Below are 23,887 nucleotides of genomic sequence, written 5' to 3'. Positions count from 1 at the left end.
TGACTTTTCCCATAGAGAAGCATTGACTAGGGTTGAACGATTGGGAAAGATCGGATCCCGATCAGCGATCGAACAAATTTCACGATCGGGATTGGCTGGAAAATGATCGGAAATCGAATTTTAAAAACAATCCTGAAATCTCAAGATCGGCTCAACCCTGTCTATCGCCCCTACAATGGGAAATATGATAGGCAGTGACCGAGAGGTGGAAACCATCAGAAATTTCCAAGTCCACCATACAACGGACCATATTGACTAATACTGGGGCTCTTCGGGTTCCATTGTCATTTTGACAGGAAGACTATTGCTGCGTACAGTGTTTGTCAAATTTGACAGAACGGAGGTACAGACTGAAGTGTCTGACAGTCTAAAACAGTGATTCCCAAAGTGGTCCAGGTGGAACTCAGCCGCGATGTAAATTTCCATCATTACATTACATTCCATCTTCACATTTTTTGATGAGTTTTGGAAATATGGTAGAAATGTAGCAGCAGGGAGTCCACCGAAACCAGTAACATTTTGAAAGTGGTCTATGAGAAAAAAAAGTTTGGGAACCTCTGGTCAAAAATATGTAACGTAAAAGTCATTTACGTAAAACGTAGAAACTCCTTCGAATGGCAACCAATCACATGCTATAAGAAATAGACATTTCATGATTGTTGGCCAAATTTTCCAATTTTGAAGGGTCCGCCTGACTAATATGTGTGGGGGCCAGGCTGGCAGATGGTTCACTGAGAGATAAGCTGCCTCCTTAGGGTTTGTTCACACAGAGTTTTGTGGCAGTGGATTTTGATGCCGAATCCACCTCAAAATCCGCTGCCAAAGACGACTCCCATTAACGTCGATGCTAGTAGCAAAAAAAGAAGCAAGCTACCCCATCTTGCTGCGGATTCCATTGCTGACTCAGCCAGGCTCCCTTTCGATTAGGCCCATTCATTTTGGCCTAATCCGGAGTGGGATCCTGGTGCACTGCATCGTGCATCCACATGCCATCGTGGCTAACCGTGCAGAATGTTCACATGCGGAATGCAAACATACCCTTAAGGTATTGATCTGTCATGGACACATCTCCTATCCACAGGACAGGGGATAAGTTTCCGACCAATGGGCGTCCGATTGCCAGGTCTGCCAGTGATCAGGCGGGAAGGGGGAGTCCTGAAAGTCCCCCTATGGCTTCCTTGTGAATGGAGCATCAGTATGCTAGTGTGACTGGGGCTCCATTCATTTTTATGGCATTGCTGGTTGTGTAATCTCCGTCACCACCCGCACCCCATAGACGTGACTGGAGCGCTGATCACACAAGCGCACTGGCGCTCCAATCACAAGGAGACCTTTCCGTCCCAGCGATCAGACCCTTATCTTCGGTCCTGTGGATAGGGAATAAATGTCCATAATGGGACAACCCCATTGAGGAAATGAGTGACATTAGAAGGAAGTATTACACCATTGATTTCACTAGGACAATGATGATGATGCAATGCCACATATTATGGCTATGAGGCAATCACGTCAATAATATCTTGTAATGTTACTAATGCCAATGACTGCTAAGAGGAAATAGTGTCAGGACTCGAGGATTGGAGATCTTACAACCCTGAGACTATGGCTGGTTTCACCCTACCAAGTCTCAGCTATAAGATTTGGTCTGTGGATCGGTCATCAGCATGGAAAATCCATTTGGGGCTGGACAATCCCTTTAAATTCCCTGCCACACCAGGGGCTACAGTGGTCACACGGATGATGTAATACCACCTAGGACTACCAGAGTTGTGGTCCTGGAGCCGCAGTATACAGCTGAGAGTTTGCACATAAGACGTATGGTGGATGCTCCTGTGGTTCAGCAGATCATCTAATGTGCGGGGACTCCAATTCTTCCATGATGACAGATGTCAGAGGAGAGAAGAGTTGGATGTTTCGAAATTAAAGAGAGTTCCCAGCCCTGAATGGAGTTACTGATGACGCATGCATAGGAGCCCCTCAGGATGTGATAAGTAGGAGTCCAACACCAGGGTCCTGCATAGATCAGCTGTTAAAGCAGACTCCAAGCATAGGAAACTGCTGCAGTGGACGGGGAGCACATGCAGGCTATCCCTACTCTAGTATGCTGCGGCGCAGCAGCTCCATCCATTGCATAGTGGTGGTTTCGAGAAATTGCAGCCTCGATCCCATTACTTGAATTGGAACAGCCTAAACACGTTCCCCGTCCGCTATAGCAGCTTTTGGTGCCTGGAGACAGCTGATTTGGGCGGGGTCCGATTGTCAGACCCACAGATCAGATACTGATGACTTATAGGGCCAGAAAACCCCTTTAGGGTGCATGCACACTACGTAACGCCGGCGTGTATGAGAGCCGTACACGCCGGCGTTACAGCAGGGCTGCCGGACACTTCCCATTCATTTCTATGGGAGCCGGCATGCGAGCACTCCCCATAGAAATGAATGGAAAAAGCAGTCCATTCATTTCTATGGGGAGCGCTCGTAGGCAGGCTCCCATAGAAATGAATGGGAAGTGTCCAGCAGCCCTGCTGTAACGCCGGCGTGTACGGCTCTCATACATGCCGGCGTTACGTAGTGTGCATGCACCCTTTAACATGCCCAATCCTTTTTTTCAGCTTTACTCCCTTGTCACTATTGAGAGCACACTTTCAGTGGTGCCAAGTGTGCATGTGTATGGGAGGATTGGGGGGACTAGCTGTCAGCAGATGGGTATATAATGTGTATGATCAGCTTAACAGAAGAAAACTGGCTCAGAGCGTGGACTAGTGACCTCTGAATTCTGATTTTTTTCCTAATACATTGCCACAAAGACCTAAAAAATGCATCAAATTCCTTCCTGCCATAGACAATGCCTTGGGGAGTCTGATCAGAGAAAGCTCCGAGTTTCTCCCGTCTTCCCGCTTTACATATGAATAGCTTTATCTTGGGGTAGGTTTTTGTTTCTACCCCGGGCGGGCAGGTTTGTGATTGCTGATCCTTGTTGTCCCCAGTATATACACTGGACTGATTTCTTTCATGCTATTTCTTGAATCCAGTTCAAACTCTTTACATACTTAAAGGTTTCAGTCATAACCCTTCACCTTCTTTCCCCAGGGGGCACATAACATAGAGAACCTGGCAAGGAGAACAACATGTCCTCTATGAACAAGTCTGTCCTCCTGTCATGAAGAAACACTAGCTCCTACCACTGGTGCGGATCTGCAGGTGCAACGATACATACAATAATACATGTGTATATACAGCTAATAGGTCTATATACAGCCAGGTATTACTAGTATGCTCAGTGTATGCACCAGGAAAGCTCCAGAGACACTCGTCAAATATATCCACAAGGTTTTATGTGTCCAATGGTTGCCAGAAGAGTGTGCTTTTACCCTTTTGGTGTATTTCAGAAGACATATGCCGTTCAGTATACAGTGAAACCTCTCCAGAAGGCCGCTGCTATAAGAAGACCCCTCTTAAAGAGGTTGTATAGGCAAAATGTTTATCTTTTAAACAGGGAGGTGAAAAAAAAAAAAAAAAGATCATACTCACCTGTCCCCGGTGCTCTGGTGTCCTCCCAGGTTGGTCTGGTCCTTCTGCTTGGCTGTCTTCTCAAAGTAAAACTACTCGCTGGTTGTGATATCCTGAAGCCCTTCTGGTGTTACGGTCATGTTCCGAAGCACTTCTGGTGTTATGGTCATGTCCCGATTCCTTTCTGGTGTGATGGTCATGTCTCGAATCCCTTCTGGTGTTACGGTCATGTCCCGAACCCCCTCTGGTGTTACGATTATGTCCCGAAGCCCTTCTGGTGTTATGGTCATGTCCAGAACCCCTTCTGGTGTTACGATCATGTCCCGAAGCCCTTCTGGTGTTATGGTCATGTCCCGAAGCCCTTCTGGTGTTACGATCATGTCCCGAAGCCCTTCTGGTGTTACGGACATGTCCCGAAGCCTTTCTGGTGTTACGGTCATGTCCCGAAGCCCTTCTGGTGTTACGGACATGTCCCGAAGCCCTTCTGGTGTTACGATCATGTCCCGAAGCCCTTCTGGTTTTATGGTCATGTCCGAAATCCCTTCTTGTGTTACGGTCATGTCTCGAAGCCCTTCTGGTGTTATGGTCATGTCCTGAAGCCCTTCTGGTGTTATGGTCATGTCCCGAACCCCTTCTGGTGTTATGGTCATGTCCTGAAGCCCTTCTGGTGTTACGGTCATGTCCCGAAGCCCTTCTGGTGTTACGGTCATGTCCGAAATCCCTTCTTGTGTTACGGTCATTTCTCGAAGCCCTTCTGGTGTTATGGTCATGTCCGAAATCCCTTCTTGTGTTACGGTCATGTCTCGAAGCCCTTCTGGTGTTATGGTCATGTCCTGAAGCCCTTCTGGTGTTACGGTCATGTCCCAAAGCCCTTCTGGTGTTATGGTAATGTCCCGAAGCCCTTCTGGTGTTACGGTCATGTCCCGAAGCCCTTCTGGTGTTACGGTCATGTCCCGAAGCCCTTCTGGTGTTACGATCATGTCCCGAAGCCCTTCTGGTGTTACGGTCATGTCCCGAAGCCCTTCTGGTGTTACGATCATGTCCCGAAGCCCTTCTGGTGTTATGGTCATGTCCTGAAGCCCTTCTGGTGTTATGGTAATGTCCCGAAGCCCTTCTGGTGTTACGGTCATGTCCCGAAGCCCTTCTGGTGTTATGGTCATGTCCCGAAGCCCTTCTGGTGTTATGGTAATGTCCCGAAGCCCTTCTGGTGTTACGGTCATGTCCTGAATCCCTTCTGGTGTTATGGTAATGTCCCGAAGCCCTTCTGGTGTTACGGTCATGTCCCGAAGCCCTTCTGGTGTTACGGTCATGTCCCGAAGCCCTTCTGGTGTTACGGTCATATCCCGAAGCCCTTCTGGTGTTATGGTCATGTCCCGAAGCCCTTCTGCTGAAGCCACTGATTGACCTCAGTGGTCATGTTTCCGATGAGGCCAATGAAGGCCACAAGAAGAGACTCCCAGGACATCACAGGTAGTGACGTCACGTGCCCTTCGCTGAGGTTGCTGAATGGTCTCAGTTGTCACATGCGCCTAGGACTTTCACTGGAAGACGACAATGGGCCGACAGGGAGGGACCACGTGGGGAGGCACTGGGGAAAGGTGAGCATAATATTTTTAAAAAATTATTTAAAATATAAAATTTTGCCTGGACAAGTCCTTTAAAGATTTTTTAAGTTCTTTTCAGTGACCTTTATTTTCCCCATTATACTCTGTGGAACCTTCCTCTGTATTAGCAGACTACCCCCTTATCCAGACACTTTTGTGAGCAACACTTTGGACCTACATACCTTGTGAGACCAATATGGACATAGCTTTGTGCTGACCGCATCACTGGATTGTGGTAAACAAGAGTGAGGGTAAGTTCACACAGGGTTTTTTGGTCAGGATTTTGAGGCTGTATCCGCCTGAAATCCTGACCAAAAAGACGGCTCCCATTGAAATCAAACGAAAAAAGAAGCGGCATGCTCATTCTTTCAGGCGGATTCGCCTTGCGACATCCGCCTGAAGACCCTCCCGACTAGGCCCATTCATTTGGGCCTAATCCAGAGTGGAGTGCGCGACTGGATGCCGGTGCACTGCATGGGCATCCAGTTGCAGCTACTCATATTTTGGTCCAGAACCCTGTATGGAAACAACACGGAGTTGAGCCCCTGGACAACGAGCATAGCGTTACCTGTACTGTGCTGTCAATGTATGGACATTTATATATGTAGCTCTCTTTAGGTACACTCTTTACTATGGTTATGCTATATACCATACTTTGCTACTTTGCATATCAGTAGCCCACCAACTGCTCTTGCACTTTTGTAATTTGACCAATTACCTGTATTCACAGTTAAATATTTACCTGCTATGATGATACTAACATTCTATGTTTATTATTCACAGTTCATGCTGATAATTACCTCATCACTAGGGGGATACCCCTCTCGTGCTTCTGACACCTTATGTCAAGGTATACCATCTTGTCTCCTTTTATATGCTAGATTGTCATTTGACTCCCCCATAGTGACATTAATTCTATTACCTCTATGTTTATTGACCTTCATGCCATACTTTTGCTGATTTACTGTTATTTGTAATATTGTTTCATGAATAATAGCTCCATATGTGGAAGTTCTCACAGACTCGCCCCATTCCTAGCATGGCTGATTTGTATTATTTTTGTATATAGAGTGCACTGTACAGAATATTAATTTTTTGTTTTCTTGCATATATTGTTTATCAAATGTAGAGTTTGAAGAAGGTATACTTTAATACCGAAAAACGTTTAACTCTACACGTGTGAATAAATAAGCAACAATTCTCAGCACAATCCGAGTGTGGCGTTCGTTCTTTTGAGCGGTCATATGGTCATGGGACACTCCAACGTCAGGACATTGACACCACACACCAGGAAAGGTGACTAGGAGTGTTTATTATGTTTCTCCATTTCTTATACCTTTGGTTCTGGGTTGGTCCTAATGCACCCGGGACCGCTGTGACCCCTATAGCTCCGTCACTCAGCACCAGCAGTGATTTCCAATGCCCGTACATAGGTGACATGATGCTGGCCCCCTATGCCGGAGTGGACAGTATTGGCTAAGTCCCCCATACAGACCTTATGGATAACATTACATAATATTACAAAGTCCTTCCAATGACTAATCACATTCTCCATCATTCACTCACCTAATAAAATGCTACAGGAAAGGCCCGATCCATCCGTCTAGGCCGGGCTACGCGGTGTGACTACAGTAATACTGCCCTACTAGGTGTAGCCGGGATGTCTCGTGTACTCACTGACCTCTGCATTGCTGACCTGTGACTGTCCAGGATGGCACAGGAGGGGCAGCTACATGTGAGGCTCAGGACTGGCTGCTTATTGTACGGGATCATATGGGAGATACGCGATGCCATCCTAAAAAAATAAGTTGTTGGGGTGTATACTAAGCAGCCCCCCTGTTTGGTTTCTTCAGTGTATAACAATAATGGGGGGGGGGGGGTATATAAATAGGGACGTAGTGAGGTTTTATATCATTGTTTGCTTGTCTGGCACATAATAGTGTAGTATCACATATGCTTTGCTTAGATACATTGGCTCAGCAGTATCCTGTTCTATGTGTCGGAGCAACACAACTCTGCTACCAGCCACTGAATGGAAGTTTAGCAGTCAAGTGCATGTACCATGTCAAGTCAAGAAAGCCTGTCAGCTAAGGGCGGGTTGACACCTGCGCCCGGTCTCCGCTTTGTGGGTTTCCGTCTTCTGCCCAAGAAACTGGACAGGAGACGGAAACCCGGCAGTCAGTGACCCCCTGTGAGCGTCTTCTGGTCTCTGTTGCAAAACCGTTTTTTTTTAACTGGACACAAAGTCCTGCATGTCCGACTTTGTGTCCGGTTGAAAAAAAACCGTTTTGCCGCGGAGAGCAGAAGACGCTGACGGGCGGACACTTTGCAAACCCATTCAAATATACACAGAGCAGCAACACCACAGAAATCCTGAGAGGTCCAAATCTGTCCTATGGCACCAACAGATCCTGACTGGCCATAACGGGGTCTGTTATGTAATTGCTATGGTCGCTTTCATGCACACGTGTATGCTTATGCTAAAATGGTTATGGAAATTGAGGTGCCGGCCATAGGCTGGAATAATCTGGATATTAGCAAATACAGCAAACAAATATATTTTGTGCTCCCTCTACTTCCCCCAGGGCTGAGCAGGTTGGGGAACTTGTCATGAGACCTGGCTGATGCTGCTATAGTTTATGTTCTTCCAGGGCATTTACATTATAGCGTGCAGGGTACTCCAGGGGGTCACATTGGGCACATCCCCTCACAGTGAATGGTACGATCTACCCCCCCCCCCCAACTTAATGTGTGTCCCATACAACATCATATACACTATCCAGTGAGCAGCCATTGTCTATTACACAAGAATTTTTGGCACCATCTTAGTGACTTCCTCAATTCTATTTTCCCCGACGCAGCGCCCCCTGGCAGCGTTCTGATCATCCAGGTTTTCCCACAAGCCCTCACACGAGGAACACTCCCTGTCTCCCCACAGACACGGGGTGCACGGGTTACCATGTCTGCTTATAGAGTCGGGAGTGACTTCTTCTAGCCCCCAAAACTGCTCTTAGTTAGGAACTGGGGTGAGTTATATTGAACCTTCAGTATCCCGCCCGCCCCATGGATTGTGGCCAGCAAGGTGCTGAATGGGGCTTGTGGAGCACATTTGGCACCCCAATATCATCTCTCTAGGCCAGTTTTCTGTGTAGAAAGATTGATGTATTTCCCCCCATTGTTTACAGATTTTACCAAAATCAACAGATTGTGAAAGATTTCCTGTGTCATTTGAAGGCTTTGTTCACACTGTGTTTGCCGATTGCAAGCAGACCTGCTATATACAGTCACATACTGTATATCTTTCATTAAAGAGGTTGTCCGCAATATCCACTGTTATAATATAGGTAAAAAAATATAAATCATACTCACCTGTCCCTGGTGCTCTGGTGTCTCCCAGTGCGGTCCACCCCTGCTGCTTCGGTGTTTTCTTCTGGTGTTCTGTGTTCCTTTCCTGAGATTGGCCTCAGCGGTCACATGTGCCGGGACTCACTGGACCTGCAGGACCGGACCGCGCTTGAGACACCAGAGCACCAGGGACAGGTGAGTATGGGTTTCTGGGTTGTTTTTTTTTTTTACCTTCCCAGGCCTCATATTCAAAAGTGTTATCCAGGACAATCCCTTTAACTTTCATTACCTATAACTCATATACTGTATTGTAAGTCATATCTTTGCTGTGTGCTGTTGGCTTAGTGTTTGCTCATTCATGTCTGTTCATTCCAAAGATATAAGCCGTTTTAATGTTGCTGTAAATTAGGGTCTATCGGCCAAGTGGGTGGCACCACTACATAACATACAGCACACATAGATCCCACCCCCAGAGAAACCTCAGTGTTACCGCCCACTTGGTTAGTAGACCCTAATTTACATCAACACTAAAATGGGCTTATATCTGTGGAACAACAAAACAGCAACATGCTCAGGATGATTATGCCGCTCAGATGATGGGTGACCTGGTGACAGGTTCTCTTTAAGGTTAAGGTGTATGGTCCTTACTCAGGAGCCAAGTGGTTACATATAATTACATATAGTTACATATAATATCCTTGACACTATGTAACCATTACGCTGTTTTTGAGGATACTATGTAATACCTGATTTCATCTTGGGGGGGCACTGCAGAAAATTGAAAACTTAATCTAGCGCTTCACAGCATATTGCAGAACTTTAGGGGGAACTTTCTAACCTAAAGGGATATTACAAATTGGACATCCCCTTTAAATCCCACTGGTTGGCTAATGGTATCTCAGCGTGATCGTGATTGTAGGCCATGTAGCTAATGGAAGGCCATGGATGATATGAACTCTAAAGTGGTCACACAATGGCTGCTACTGGATTGGGTGGGAACCCCAAAATATCTATCTGTGGGTTCTCCAGCAATGAGCCTACACACCGTGAGGACTGACACTATTCTTATCTACATGTACGTTTATGGTGCACGTGAATACGTCCTATTGTTCCCTTTTTATAAGACGTTACAGGCCGGGGCGAGGCGAAGAGTAAAGTTCTTCATTGGGATCAATGACAGGAAGTGCAGAGACCTGTGCGCCCTCGCCATGACTATTCTATCTCACGTCGTATCGCAACTCGTGAGAACTTCCAGAGACATTGACATTCATCGGCGTGTGGGATATTACCAGCTCCGCTTATCTGAGAGCCGACCATGTATACAGGAGCCAAGATGTTCACTGCTCCATCTAGTGTCTATCCCGGATATTGCAGGATACAGGCTCCATTTTTAGTGTCCTTTAAAGGGTAACTCCAATTACAAAGCTGAATGAGAAACTTTGTAATATATCCTAGTGAAGAAAATTGTGCCCTTCTATGCTTATTAAGTTGTTCTCCTCCTCCCCCTTCTCGTCACTTAGACTTGTATTCTATAGTTAGGCTCATACAGAAGTCTATGGAGAGGGGGAGGTTGTTAGTTGATTTATTGCCACATTATGTGAGGTGGTTTAGGAGTGTCAGAAGAGTTCCCCCACTCACTTACAGGGTAGCAGAGGTTGGCAGCTGCTATGTCTCTTTCCCCCTCCCCTCTCCGTAGACTTCTATGTAAAAAAGTATTTGTGTCCACCGGGGGGCGGTCTACAAAAGAGACGCCGTGTCATCTGATGCTATAGTCGTAGTCTCTTTATTCTTATTTATAGATGTTTGGAACGGTTAGCAAGAAGTAAAGAACTGATTTTAGGTTCAGACTGCACAGAGTGTAGTCTGTTACCATGTAGACGCATAGGTCTGCATAGGAGCTGCAGACACTAAACGGGAGCAGATTTTTAGCCCACAAAGCTAATTTTTTTAAATTTTAGATGTATTGGAACAAGTGATGGATCCCGAGGTCATTGATGCCACCCACACTCATCAGTTATTTGAGGTAATTTATCATAAACTAGTACAAGGAATCATTAAATGGGTAGAAGATTAGAAACAGCGCCACTCCTGTTCATGGGCTGAGTTTGGTATTGCAGGTCAGACTAATTCAAATGCAGTCCTGTACAATATGAATAGGTATTGGCAGAGGTAGCTGTGTGTATGGTGGCGCTCTACATTTACTGTATTCTATACAATGTCATCCTGTCCCAGGTGGAAGGCGGTACGTCCCGGCTTTAACTCTACGCAGGTGCTCTGGGTGCAGACTGGATTGAGCACCACGGTGAAGTTCTGAGCATTAACCCATCACCTGGCAGACACCTGGGAAGCAGAGCGAGGTGAGTGGTTTTTTGCATTTTATGCAGGGGCCATGAGGGAATGTTATATTGTGTGTGGGCCATAAAGGGGGGCATCATTCTGTGTGGAGACCACAAGGGGTACCGTTATACTTTGGGGGGCCATAAGGGGAACATTATACTGTGTGGGGATAACAAGGGGGACATTATATCATTATATTGTGTCGGCACCACAAATGGGGGCTATTATACTTTGTGGGGGCCACAAGGGGGCATTATACTGTGTGGGGTTCACAAGGGGGGATATTATACTTTTTGGGGGTCACAAGCAGCACATCAGACTTGTAGGGGACCACAAAGGGCACATTATACTATGTGCAGGTTGCAAGGGTACCATCATACTGTATAGGGCCCAGAAGGGGGACATTACGCTGTTTAGGGGTCGCAAGGAGAAACTGATACTGTGTTGCAGGAACAGAAGAGAATTATACTGTGTGGGACCATAAGGGAAGTATTATAGGGTGTGGAGGCCGCAAGGGGACATGATACCATATGGGGGCACTAAGGGGGCAGTATAGTGTGTGGAGGCCTTTTGGGGGCATGATACCATATGGGGGCACTAAGGGGGCAGTATAGTGTGAGGAGGCCACAAGGGGGCATGATACCATATGGGGGCGCTAAGGGGGCATTAAACTGTGTGGAGGCCATAAGGGAGCATGATACCATATGGGGGCGCTAAGGGGGCAGTATAGTGTGTGGAGGCCACAAGGGGGTAAGAAACCATATGGGGACACTAAGGGGGCAGTAAACTGTGTGGAGGCCATAAGGGAGCATGATACCATATGGGGGCGCTAAGGGGGCAGTATAGTGTGTGGAGCCCAAAAGGGGGCATGATACCATATGGGGGCACTAAGGGGGCAGTATAGTGTGTGGAGGCCACAAGGGGGCATGATACCATATGGGGGCACTAAGGGGGCAGTATAGTGTGTGGAGCCCAAAAGGGGGCATGATACCATATGGGGGCACTAAGGGGGCAGTATAGTGTGTGGAGGCCACAAGGGGGCATGATACCATATGGGGGCACTAAGGGGGCAGTATAGTGTGTGGAGCCCAAAAGGGCATGATACCATATGGGGGCACTAAGGGGGCAGTATAGTGTGTGGAGGCCACAAGGGGGCATGATACCATATGGGGGCACTAAGGGAGCAGTATAGTGTGTGGAGGCCACAAGGGGGCGTGATGCCATATGGGGGCGCTAAGGGGGCAGTATAGTGTGAGGAGGTCACAAGGGGGCATGATACCATACGGGGGCGCTAAGGGGGCAGTAAACTGTATGGAGGCTAATTGTTTAGAATTGCGTGCTGCTGGCACATGCACCTCTTGTTTAGCCCACTCTGGGCACTGTTTTGTTGTTTTCAGGATATTAGATTTGCTTTTGGTTCGTTTTCATCTTGCATTTTTGTAATGTCCTGTGATTTTGTTTCTTTTTTTTGAAAATTTCAATAAAATTCGGTTTACACCTAAATTGTGTGGAGGCCACAAGGGGGCATGATACCATATGGGGGCGCTAAGGGGGCATTAAACTGTGTGGAGGCCATAAGGGAGCATGATACCATATGGGGGCGCTAAGGGGGCAGTATAATGAGTGGAGGCCGCCAGGGCACTTCCAGTTTGGAGACTAGATACATGTAATACGGTAAGTTCTAGAAGAACATTAGTGATAAAGCTGCAGGCCCCTCCTGGGGATTTACTCCTAAGACCATGGGCTGATCTTGTGCGGCGCCTTTCACGAGGTTGGTCATTTTTCTTCTCCATTTTGTCTTCCACTAATGAGCGCGGTGATTTACTGTTCTTTATAAGAAGCTTTTAACAATCTCTGTAAACAAAGCGGCAGAAGCGTTTCCATCATTACGAGCGGGCTCCATATTGTGCTTCTGTATAAACTTACTAAACTTGTACAAAAATATTTTGTCACATCGGCTTCTAAAAAAAGACACAATTAAGCCGAGATTTATTGTCAGATCTTTCACAGATTCCATCTTGTGGCAGCTGCCGGATATTACAGATCATTCACGAAATGATCAGACACGTATGTAAAATAAATAGGAGAACACGAGTGAAGTGTCATCTGAGGTAGCGTTGTGATGTGGGGAGCCAGGCCGGGGTCTTCCATTGTCTTCCTCCATATAGACGGCCCCGAGAACATTGCTGCTCCATAATACGTCAGGGTGGGAAATGAAGGACAAATTTGGACTTTCAAGGTCTGTTGGAGAGAAAAGTTTCTTCTCGTCTATCATTTCCCCGTCAGTTGAATACAGCCAGCAGCAGCCACTGCGGAGGAAACATACATTATATATATATATATATATATATATATATATATATATATATCATATAGATTATAATAAGAGGACTAAGCCTTGGGACACTATGTACATATGACCATAAAAGCTATGGAAGGGTCTAAACCGCTAGGACGGACACCATAGAAGTGATATCCAAAATGGCTCCCTTTTATTCCATCCATCTCCATAGGCAATATGTTAATAGGTTCATATTAGTCCTCAGCCATACACGACATTTAATCAGTGAGGTCCATAACAAAGGTGCGCAGAGTCAGGTCTCAGCCCCTGAGCAGGGCCATGCTCCTCCGACCCCAGAGAATTATAAGGGGAGAGGCGAAAACTTAATAAACACTTAGTCCACCTTTCCTGGGCATCCTCATGGTGTCTAGCACTTACTTGGAGGTCCTAATGGTGTCTAGCACTTACTTGGGGGGTCCTCATGGTGTCTAGCACTTACTTGGGGGTCCTCATGGTGTCTAGCACTTACTTGGGGGGTCCTCATGGTGTCTAGCACTTACTTGGGGGTCCTCATGGTGTCTAGCACTTACTTGGGGGGTCCTCATGGTGTCTAGCACTTACTTGGGGGTCCTCATGGTGTCTAGCACTTACTTGGGGGTCCTCATGGTGTCTACCACTTACTTGGAGGTCCTCATGGTGTCTACCACTTACTTGGGGGTCCTCATGGTGTCTACCACTTACTTGGGGGTCCTCATGGTGTCTACCACTTACTTGGGGGTCCTCATGGTGTCTACCACTTACTTGGGGGTCCTCATGGTGTCTACCACTTACTTGGGGGTCCTCATGGTGTCTAGCACTTACTTGGGGGTCCTCATGGTGTCTACCACTTACTTGGAGGTCCTCATGGTGTCTACCACTTACTTGGGGGTCCTCATGGTGTCTAGCACTTACTTGGAGGTCCTCATGGTGTACCTGCATCACAGCCTATTACAGGGGTACTTTAAGTATACCTTTAAGGCTACAAACCTGGCGATAGTTTAGGGTCACTTCACCAGAGCCAGTGGGGTCCGCTGCCTGGAACTTCTCTGCAGAGATGAAGAAGATGGCAGGTTACTGTATGTCAAGAAATGTATCACCGGCTAGTTACATATCCAAGTTGGCAACGCATCAATATTCGTATCTAATAAAGTTTTATTGAGGAATGTGGAGTATGTACGATTCTTATGATACGTTAGTTATAGATCGCCCCATAACCCACTAAATGGAGTCTGTCAGGTCTAACATTCCTCCCAAACCATTAGAGGGATCCTATCATTCAAACACAATTTTTTCTAGGAACCACTTCGGAATAGCCTTAAGAAAGGCTATTTGTCTCCTACCTTTCGTTGCCGTTCACCTGTAATCCTGTTTTTTGTTGATATGCAAATGAGTTCTCTTGCAGCACTGGGGACGGGCCCCAGCGCTTAAACAGCACTGGGGGTGTCCCCAATGCTGCGAGAGAGCTCTCCAGTGACACCTCCATCTTCTTCTGGAACGGCCTCTTCACGCTTCCTCTTCCGGTGCTGGTGGTCTAACTTCTAGGCCTTGGGCAGAGCCGACTGCGTATGCCCACAGGCCACAAGAAAATGGCCACTTACTTACTGTGTACAGGGGTGAACCTAGCTTTTTTGGCGCCCCCCCCCCCTTTCCGGAGGAGGGGGCAAAGCGGAGGGGGCGGGGCGGCGTTGGCAGGCAGAGAACGGACCTGCCCTCTGCTAAGCGTGAGGGGAGGCCTCTGGAGCAGCGCTGCGCCCACAGGGCCTCCCCAATCCACCGCTCGCTTCCCGTGCCAGGCTGCCGAGACGGTGACGCTAAGCCAGTCCAGGACAGCTTGTCCTGGACTGGCTTAGGTCAGTAAAAATGCCGCCCCCTTCCCGGGGCCCTGTCGCTTCAGGTCGCCTCATGAGAGGTGTGGCGCTGAATTGTGAGCAACTTTGCACCGCGGAGCCGAGCCCTGATATGTACCATAGCCACAATAGTCGGCATTGTTATACGTTCAGCGTTTCAGTCCGTCTGCTACGTGCAGGAAAATGTAACCTGTACATGCCAAATTCCTGAAACAAGATGTAACAGTTACCGTATTCCCATCCTAGGGGATAGAATTTCATCCTATTCTATGCATGGTGGAGACGGCAGCGGCGAGAACAGCTGGTGCTGGCGGGGACTCAGTCTAAATTTGGATGTTCACAACAGAGACACTTCTGAAACTTACAATAAATTCACCAATTAATCTAACAAGAAGCGGAGAAGTGTAAATGTATAATGGAGCGGAGCCCAGAACGGATCCACAAGACTCCTCAACTAGGAGGTGCTGAAGTCAAAAGCACCAAGATGAGAACCAAAATAAGCAGGTGTCTCTAGGAATAGCAATGGGAACGCTTAGAATTTAGTAAAATATCCACGGCCGTTCTATTAGAGTCACCCATCTGGTAGTATACAGGTATCAGGGTGCACCAAGAAAACATTCCCCTCCATTACTCCACGTCCACCAATCTGAACAGAAAGGGGGGGACGACTCATGTGCCAAATTCTGCCACAACAGAAATCTGGATCCGTCTGACCAGTGCAGGTTTTTCCATTGCTCAGTGATACAATTTTTGTTCTTTTCATCACTGGAGTTTTGCTTTTTTTTGTTTCCCTTGTACAGTCTTGGCTCTTGCACTTATAGCCCATCTGTAGGAACAGCAGATTGTGTGTCCGGACACATTAGTCAGACACAAGCCTTGTATTCAGACATTCGTTTTCTTGACTGTACACAGTCTGTTCACCAGTACAAATTTTAACATCGTCTTCCATTGACCAGTTGGTTGCGTCCATAGGATCCCCTTTTACTCAATGATTTTCCTTGATCATACCATTCTTGGTTTACTCTCCACACCCAGTGGGTAACTAAAGTCTTGTGGGCCCGGCTGCAATCGGTCCGGGGCCCCCTACCTCATCCGTACAGAATTCTTGATAGCATTGTATATTTTAGGTGACGGAACAACCCCTGTTTTCCATACACTATCTAAAAATGAGACACGTGGGTATAGCTAATATTCTACAGCAAAGAAAGAGGAATTGAAATAGAGAATTAAGTATAAAACCACATGGCACACAATGGGAAGAGGAACCTAAGATTTCCTCTTCCCATTGAAGGAGATGAAGAAGAGATGACTTATCTACAATGAAAACCATGAGAACGTTGAGAAGACCTGACATTAAAACCAAAACTGAGCAGATCCCTCACGTTCCGATGTGGTGGACAAAAGAACAGAACGTAGAGAAGGGCCAAAGAGCAACAGAGAGTGATATTGGGTCAGTCCACCATAGGGCGGAACATATGTGCCAAGCTTCTGTCATGTTTCTGATTGTTGTGACATATTTTATAGACCTACCTGTCAGGCTCTGAAGTTTCAGGAGACAGCAGATAAAATCGGGATAACTGAGGTGACCGTCTGGATCTCCAAACCTTACTTGAGCTAAACGCACCAAAAAATCATCTGCCGGTAGACCTACCAGATACAAAGAAGATGGTGTGACTGGCAGGTTATGGTTGTACCTTGTGCAAATGGTTCAGATCTGGCAGAGGGAAGTTAACAAATTTGTATCTGTCCACAGCTCACGTGCAAACTTATGTGTCTCCATGGTTACAGACTACACACCTCACATAGCCTGACATTATACTCTCTTCCTCTAGTCCAGAATACAGACGTCCGATGGATACTGTGTGTATAGTATGTGTGTGTAGTGTATAGTGTGTGTATATTGAGTGTGTGGTGTGTGTATGTGTGTGCTGTGCGTGTACAGCGTGTGTATATTGTGTGTGTATGTGTATAGTATGTGTGTGCTGTGCGTGTACAGTGTGTGTATATTGTGTGTGTGGTGTGTGTATGTGTATAGTATGTGTGTGCTGTGTGTGTACAGTGTGTGTATATTGTGTGTGTGGTGTGTGGTGTGTGTAGGTGTATAGTATGAGTGTGCTGTGTGTGTACAGTGTGTGTATACTGAGTGTGTGGTGTGTGTATGTGTATAGTATGTGTGTGCTGTACATGTACAGTGTGTGTATATTGTGTGTGTATGTGTATAGTATGTGTGTGCTGTACATGTACAGTGTGTGTATATTGTGTGTGTATGTGTATAGTATGTGTGTGCTGTGCGTGTACAGCGTGTGTATATTGTGTGTGTATGTGTATAGTATGTGTGTGCTGTACATGTACAGTGTGTGTATATTGTGTGTGTATGTGTATAGTATGTGTGTGCTGTGCGTGTACAGTGTGTGTATACTGAGTGTGTGGTGTGTGTATGTGTATAGTATGTGTGTTCTGTGCCTGTATAGTGTGTGTATACTGAGTGTGTGGTGTGTGTATGTGTATAGTATGTGTGTGCTGTGCGTGTACAGCGTGTGTATATTGTGTGTGTATGTGTATAGTATGTGTGTGCTGTACGTGTACAGTGTGTGTATATTGTGTGTGTATGTGTATAGTATGTGTGTGCTGTGCGTGTACAGTGTGTGTATATTGTGTGTGTGGTGTGTGTATGTGTATAGTATGTGTGTGCTGTGTGTGTACAGTGTGTGTATACTGAGTGTGTGGTGTGTGTATGTGTATAGTATGTGTGTGCTGTGCGTGTACAGCGTGTGTATATTGTGTGTGTATGTGTATAGTATGTGTGTGCTGTACGTGTACAGTGTGTGTATACTGAGTGTGTGGTGTGTGTATGTGTATAGTATGTGTGTTCTGTGCCTGTATAGTGTGTGTATACTGAGTGTGTGGTGTGTGTATGTGTATAGTATGTGTGTGCTGTGTGTGTACAGCGTGTGTATATTGTGTGTGTATGTGTATAGTATGTGTGTGCTGTGCGTGTACAGCGTGTGTATATTGTGTGTGTATGTGTATAGTATGTGTGTGCTGTACGTGTACAGTGTGTGTATATTGTGTGTGTATGTGTATAGTATGTGTGTGCTGTGCGTGTACAGTGTGTGTATATTGTGTGTGTGGTGTGTGTATGTGTATAGTATGTGTGTGCTGTGTGTGTACAGTGTGTGTATACTGAGTGTGTGGTGTGTGTATGTGTATAGTATGTGTGTGCTGTGCGTGTACAGCGTGTGTATATTGTGTGTGTATGTGTATAGTATGTGTGTGCTGTACGTGTATAGTGTGTGTATATTGTGTGTGTATATGTATAGTATGTGTGTGCTGTGCGTGTACAGTGTGTGTATACTGAGTGTGTGGTGTGTGTATGTGTATAGTATGTGTGTTCTGTGCCTGTATAGTGTGTGTATACTGAGTGTGTGGTGTGTGTATGTGTATAGTATGTGTGTGCTGTGCGTGTACAGCGTGTGTATATTGTGTGTGTATGTGTATAGTATGTGTGTGCTGTACGTGTACAGTGTGTGTATATTGTGTGTGTATGTGTATAGTATGTGTGTGCTGTGCGTGTACAGTGTGTGTATATTGTGTGTGTAGTGTGTGTGTGTGTATGTGTATAGTATGTGTGTGCTGTGTGTGTTCAGTGTGTGTATACTGAGTGTGTGGTGTGTGTATGTGTATAGTATGTGTGTGCTGTGCGTGTACAGTGTGTGTATATGTGTATAGTATGTGTGTGCTGTGCGTGTACAGCGTGTGTATATGTGTATAGTATGTGTGTGCTGTGTGTGTACAGTGTGTGTATATTGTGTGTGTATGTGTATAGTATGTGTGTGCTGTGCGTGTACAGCGTGTGTATATTGTGTGTGTATGTGTATAGTATGTGTGTGCTGTACGTGTACAGTGTGTGTATATTGTGTGTGTATGTGTATAGTATGTGTGTGCTGTGCGTGTACAGTGTGTGTATACTGAGTGTGTGGTGTGTGTATGTGTATAGTATGTGTGTGCTGTGCGTGTACAGTGTGTGTATACTGAGTGTGTGGTGTGTGTATAGTATGTGTGTGCTGTGCGTGTACAGTGTGTGTATATGTGTATAGTATGTGTGTGCTGTGCGTGTACAGCGTGTGTATATGTGTATAGTATGTGTGTGCTGTGTGTGTACAGTGTGTGTATATTGTGTGTGTGTATGTGTATAGTATGTGTGTGCTGTGCGTGTACAGCGTGTGTATATTGTGTGTGTATGTGTATAGTATGTGTGTGCTGTACGTGTACAGTGTGTGTATATTGTGTGTGTATGTGTATAGTATGTGTGTGCTGTGCGTGTACAGTGTGTGTATACTGAGTGTGTGGTGTGTGTATGTGTATAGTATGTGTGTGCTGTGCGTGTACAGTGTGTGTATACTGAGTGTGTGGTGTGTGTATAGTATGTGTGTGCTGTGCGTGTACAGTGTGTGTATATGTGTATAGTATGTGTGTGCTGTGCGTGTACAGCGTGTGTATATGTGTATAGTATGTGTGTGCTGTGTGTGTACAGTGTGTGTATATTGAGTGTGTGGTGTGTATATGTGTATAGTATGTGTGTGCTGTGCGTGTACAGTGTGTGTATATTGAGTGTCACACACGAGCATGTTCTTCAGAATTTTCCCATCTTGTCGCACAAATGTTTCAAGATTATTCAGCAACTTTTCTGATTGACGTTTTGTGCTGATTACCAAGATTTTTGTTTTTTATTTCCCCCAAATCGCTTAATAGCATAAAACAGAAATAGCTGGCCGGTTTACAGACAACATTTCCCAATCCCGTATTATTTATACCAAGGGGAGGTCATATTTCCAGGACCCTCAACCATAAGCCAGAGCATAAAGTAGCTCTACAGATCATGTAACAGAGCGGATTGTGGGCTGACTGTGGCACCAAATTGGTTTGACTTTGGGCTACTCCTGAGGGTGTTGTTTAGTGACTCCTTATACGGGGATCTAGGGGACCTCCAGTTCACTGCCTTTAAGAGAAGTCCTAATATTAGTGACCAAGTACATCAAGAGACCCCAATCTATGGTGCGGAGACAGGACCATAACCAAGGTAGAAGCTGAGATAAGGGCTGGCGGAGTTCGTGCATAGTCAGTAATCCGGGCAATAGGTCTGGACAGGCTGCACAACTTCAGGAAACAAGCTAAGGGTTGGGATCGGGACACCTTCACAAGCTAGGAACCAAATATTTTTTTAACAGGGGGGCCCTAACGCCAAACTCTCACGATTAACCAAAAAGCCAACTCAAAAACAGCTCGGTGCCGCCCTCTGCATGTCAGGAGTCAGTAATAATCACCTATAGGCAATATTAGATTATATAGATAATGTCAACTCCAGGATTTGGGGACTTTGAGGGTCAGATGTCGTCAGTACAGAGATCACCCCTTCTGTAATGCTGCTTTATCAAGGATTTTGGATTCACCAAAAATATATTCAGTTGTCTGTGTGTTAAATAAGAGATGTCCAAGCAGCGCAGACCCTGCATACTGAGCGGGTGTATGTAGGTCACCCCGTTACCTGCCGCCTGGAGAGCCGCTGCCAGCCCAGCACCGGGAAGTCTGTCAATCCTGTCTGTGTGCAAATGAGTGAATATACACTGCAGAAAAACAGATTATTATTAGATGTCTCCAGCAGAGCCGAGACTCTCATAGACCACGTCCGCCCCCACAAGAAACGTACAAATGCATAGAATCGGAGAATCCGCATATAAATAGAGCGTGTCTAGCAATTCTCTCAGTGTTCGGGGGTTTCCCATAAACACAAACATTACAACTCAAACATTTTTGCAAATATAAAATAGAAATTATATCTTTTTATAGTGTCTCTTCCAGTGGCGTAACTAGGAACAATTGAGAGCCCCCCCCCCCCCCCCCCCGAGCCCGACCAACTTCTCCCCCCCCCCCTTCCCCGCACAAACCACATTCCTGCACACAGTATTATGTCCCATAGTGGCCCCTGCACACAGTATTATCCCCATAGTGGCCCCTACACACAGTATTATGCCCCATAGTGGCCCCTGCACACAGTATTATGCCCCATAGTGGCCCCTGCACACAGTATTATCCCCATAGTGGCCCCTGCACACAGTATTATGTCCCATAGTGGCCCCTGCACACAGTATTATCCCCATAGTGGCCCCTGCACACAGTATTATGTCCCATAGTGGCCCCTGCACACAGTATTATGTCCCATAGTGACCCCTGCACACAGTATTATGTCTCATAGTGGTCCCTGCACACAGTATTATCCCCCATAGTGGCCCCTGCACACAGTATTATGCCCCATAGTGGGCTCCTGCATACACTATTATGCCCCATAGTGGCCCCTGCACACAGTATTATCCCCCATAGTGGCCCCTGCACACAATATTATACCCCATAGTGGCCCCTGCACACAGTATTATGCCCCATAGTGGCCCCTGCACAAAGTATTATCCCCCATAGTGACCCCTGCACAAAGTATTATCCCCCATAGTGACCCCTGCACACAGTATTATGCCCCATAGTGGCCCCTGCACACAGTATTATGCCCCATAGTAGGCCCCTGCACACAGTATTATGTCCCATAGTGGCCCCTGCACACAGTATTATCCCCCATAGCGACCCCTGCACACAGTATTATGTCCCTTAGTGGCCCCTGCACACAGTATTATCCCCCATAGTGGCCCCTGCACACAGTATTATGCCCCATAGTAGGCCCCTGCACACAGTATTATCCCCCATAGTGGCCCCTGCACACAGTATTATGTCCCATAGTGGCCCCTGCACACAGTATTATGCCCCATAGTGGCCCCTGCACACAGTATTATCCCCCATAGTGGCCCCTGCACATAGTATTATACCCCATAGTGACCCCTGCACACAGTATTATGTCCCATAGTGGCCCCTGCACACAGTATTATCCCCCATAGTGGCCCCTGCACACAGTATTATGTCCCATAGTGACCCCTGCACACAGTATTATGCCCCATAGTGGCCCCTGCACACAGTATTATCCCCCATAGTGGCCCCTGCACACAGTATTATGTCCCATAGTAGGCCCCTGCACACAGTATTATCCCCCATAGTGGCCCCTGCACACAGTATTATGTCCCATAGTGGCCCCTGCACACAGTATTATCCCCCATAGTGGCCCCTGCACACAGTATTATCCCCCATAGTGGCCCCTGCACACAGTATTATGTCCCATAGTGGCCCCTGCACACAGTATTATCCCCCATAGTGGCCCCTGCACACAGTATTATCCCCCATAGTGGCCCCTGCACACAGTATTATGCCCCATAGTGGCCCCTGCACACAGTATTATCCCCCATAGTGGCCCCTGCACATAGTATTATACCCCATAGTGACCCCTGCACACAGTATTATCCCCCATAGTGGCCCCTGCACACAGTATTATCCCCCATAGTGGCCCCTGCACACAGTATTATGCCCCATAGTGGCCCCTGCACACAGTATTATCCCCCATAGTGGCCCCTGCACACAGTATTATGTCCCATAGTGACCCCTGCACACAGTATTATGCCCCATAGTGGCCCCTGCACACAGTATTATCCCCCATAGTGGCCCCTGCACACAGTATTATGTCCCATAGTGGCCCCTGCACACAGTATTATCCCCCATAGTGGCCCCTGCACATAGTATTATACCCCATAGTGACCCCTGCACACAGTATTATGTCCCATAGTGGCCCCTGCACACAGTATTATCCCCCATAGTGGCCCCTGCACACAGTATTATGTCCCATAGTGACCCCTGCACACAGTATTATGCCCCATAGTGGCCCCTGCACACAGTATTATCCCCCATAGTGGCCCCTGCACACAGTATTATGTCCCATAGTGGTCCCTGCACACAGTATTATCCCCCATAGTGGCCCCTGCACACAGTATTATCCCCCATAGTGGCCCCTGCACACAGTATTATGTCCCATAGTGGCCCCTGCACACAGTATTATGTCCCATAGTGGCCCCTGCACACAGTATTATGTCCCATAGTGGTCCCTGCACACAGTATTATCCCCCATAGTGGCCCCTGCACACAGTATTATGTCCCATAGTGGCCCCTGCACACAGTATTATCCCCCATAGTGGCCCCTGCAGATAGTATTATCCCCCATAGTGGCCCCTGCACATAGTATTATCCCCCATAGTGGCCCCTGCAGATAGTATTATCCCCCATAGTGGCCCCTGCACATAGTATTATCCCCCATAGTGGCCCCTGCAGATAGTATTATCCCCATAGTGGCCCCAGCACACAGTATTATGTCCCATAGTGGCCCCTGCACATATTATCCCCCGGGCACCCCAATGTCCCGGGCCCTGTGGCAGCCAGTACCGCCCCTGGTCACTCCTGGTAATCTGTCTACAATAAGGACACCAGGGCTGAGTTTCTGACAAGTCCCAGACCACAGAAAGTTCAAGACTAAAAATGTCACCACTAAGATGGTTAGAAAAAAATCTTTAAAACTACAAAATTTGTAACTATTTAAATCTGCAAAAATGTTTCACTTTGAATTATCTACAGATTTGGTCAAATTCATGGGAAAATCTCTTTTGTGTTTCTCATTAGAATTTTTTGTAGCAATCAGCAATTCATGCAAATTCTCAAATTTTGTAATAGATCGTATTAGAGGACGGTGACGACTTCCCCATCTTCTTGCAGACGCTGCTTGTGCGGAAACTTCTCAGTCACCAAAAAATATCCATTTATAGAAAAAAAAGTACATAGAACAAAGGGAGGAGGGAGATGCAGCTGCAGTTTCCCTATGAAGTGCGGTGAGAGGGGAGCGTCAGTGGGGAGACATCGTATGAAGCTCATTTACAAGGGTGGCCATGCCTTGTTCTACAGCTTGTGCCATTCACTTGAATGGCATATGTTTCAGTTTAGAGATAGGT

At 46.7% G+C, this 23,887-nt stretch overlaps 1 protein-coding gene across 1 annotated transcript in view; it reads right to left on the bottom strand.

Moving 5' to 3' along the window:
* Positions 1–13,021: 13,021 nt before the first annotated feature.
* Positions 13,022–23,887, bottom strand: part of LOC142184228 (calpain-2 catalytic subunit-like) — a 28,412-nt gene continuing 17,546 nt past the window's right edge. Inside the window, exons 18-21 of the mRNA XM_075258988.1 lie at positions 20,509–20,587; positions 16,494–16,610; positions 14,104–14,162; positions 13,022–13,105 (exon numbers count right to left, since the gene is read on the bottom strand). Coding sequence (XP_075115089.1) covers positions 13,079–13,105; positions 14,104–14,162; positions 16,494–16,610; positions 20,509–20,587 — 282 coding nt within the window. The 3' untranslated portion in view covers positions 13,022–13,078. The remainder of the gene's footprint in view (positions 13,106–14,103; positions 14,163–16,493; positions 16,611–20,508; positions 20,588–23,887) is intronic.

This window comes from Leptodactylus fuscus, chromosome 11 (assembly GCF_031893055.1).
Source record: "Leptodactylus fuscus isolate aLepFus1 chromosome 11, aLepFus1.hap2, whole genome shotgun sequence".
Taxonomy (NCBI): domain Eukaryota; kingdom Metazoa; phylum Chordata; class Amphibia; order Anura; family Leptodactylidae; genus Leptodactylus; species Leptodactylus fuscus.
Note: the sequence above shows the minus strand (reverse complement) of the source record. Positions and strands in the feature narration are given on the sequence as shown.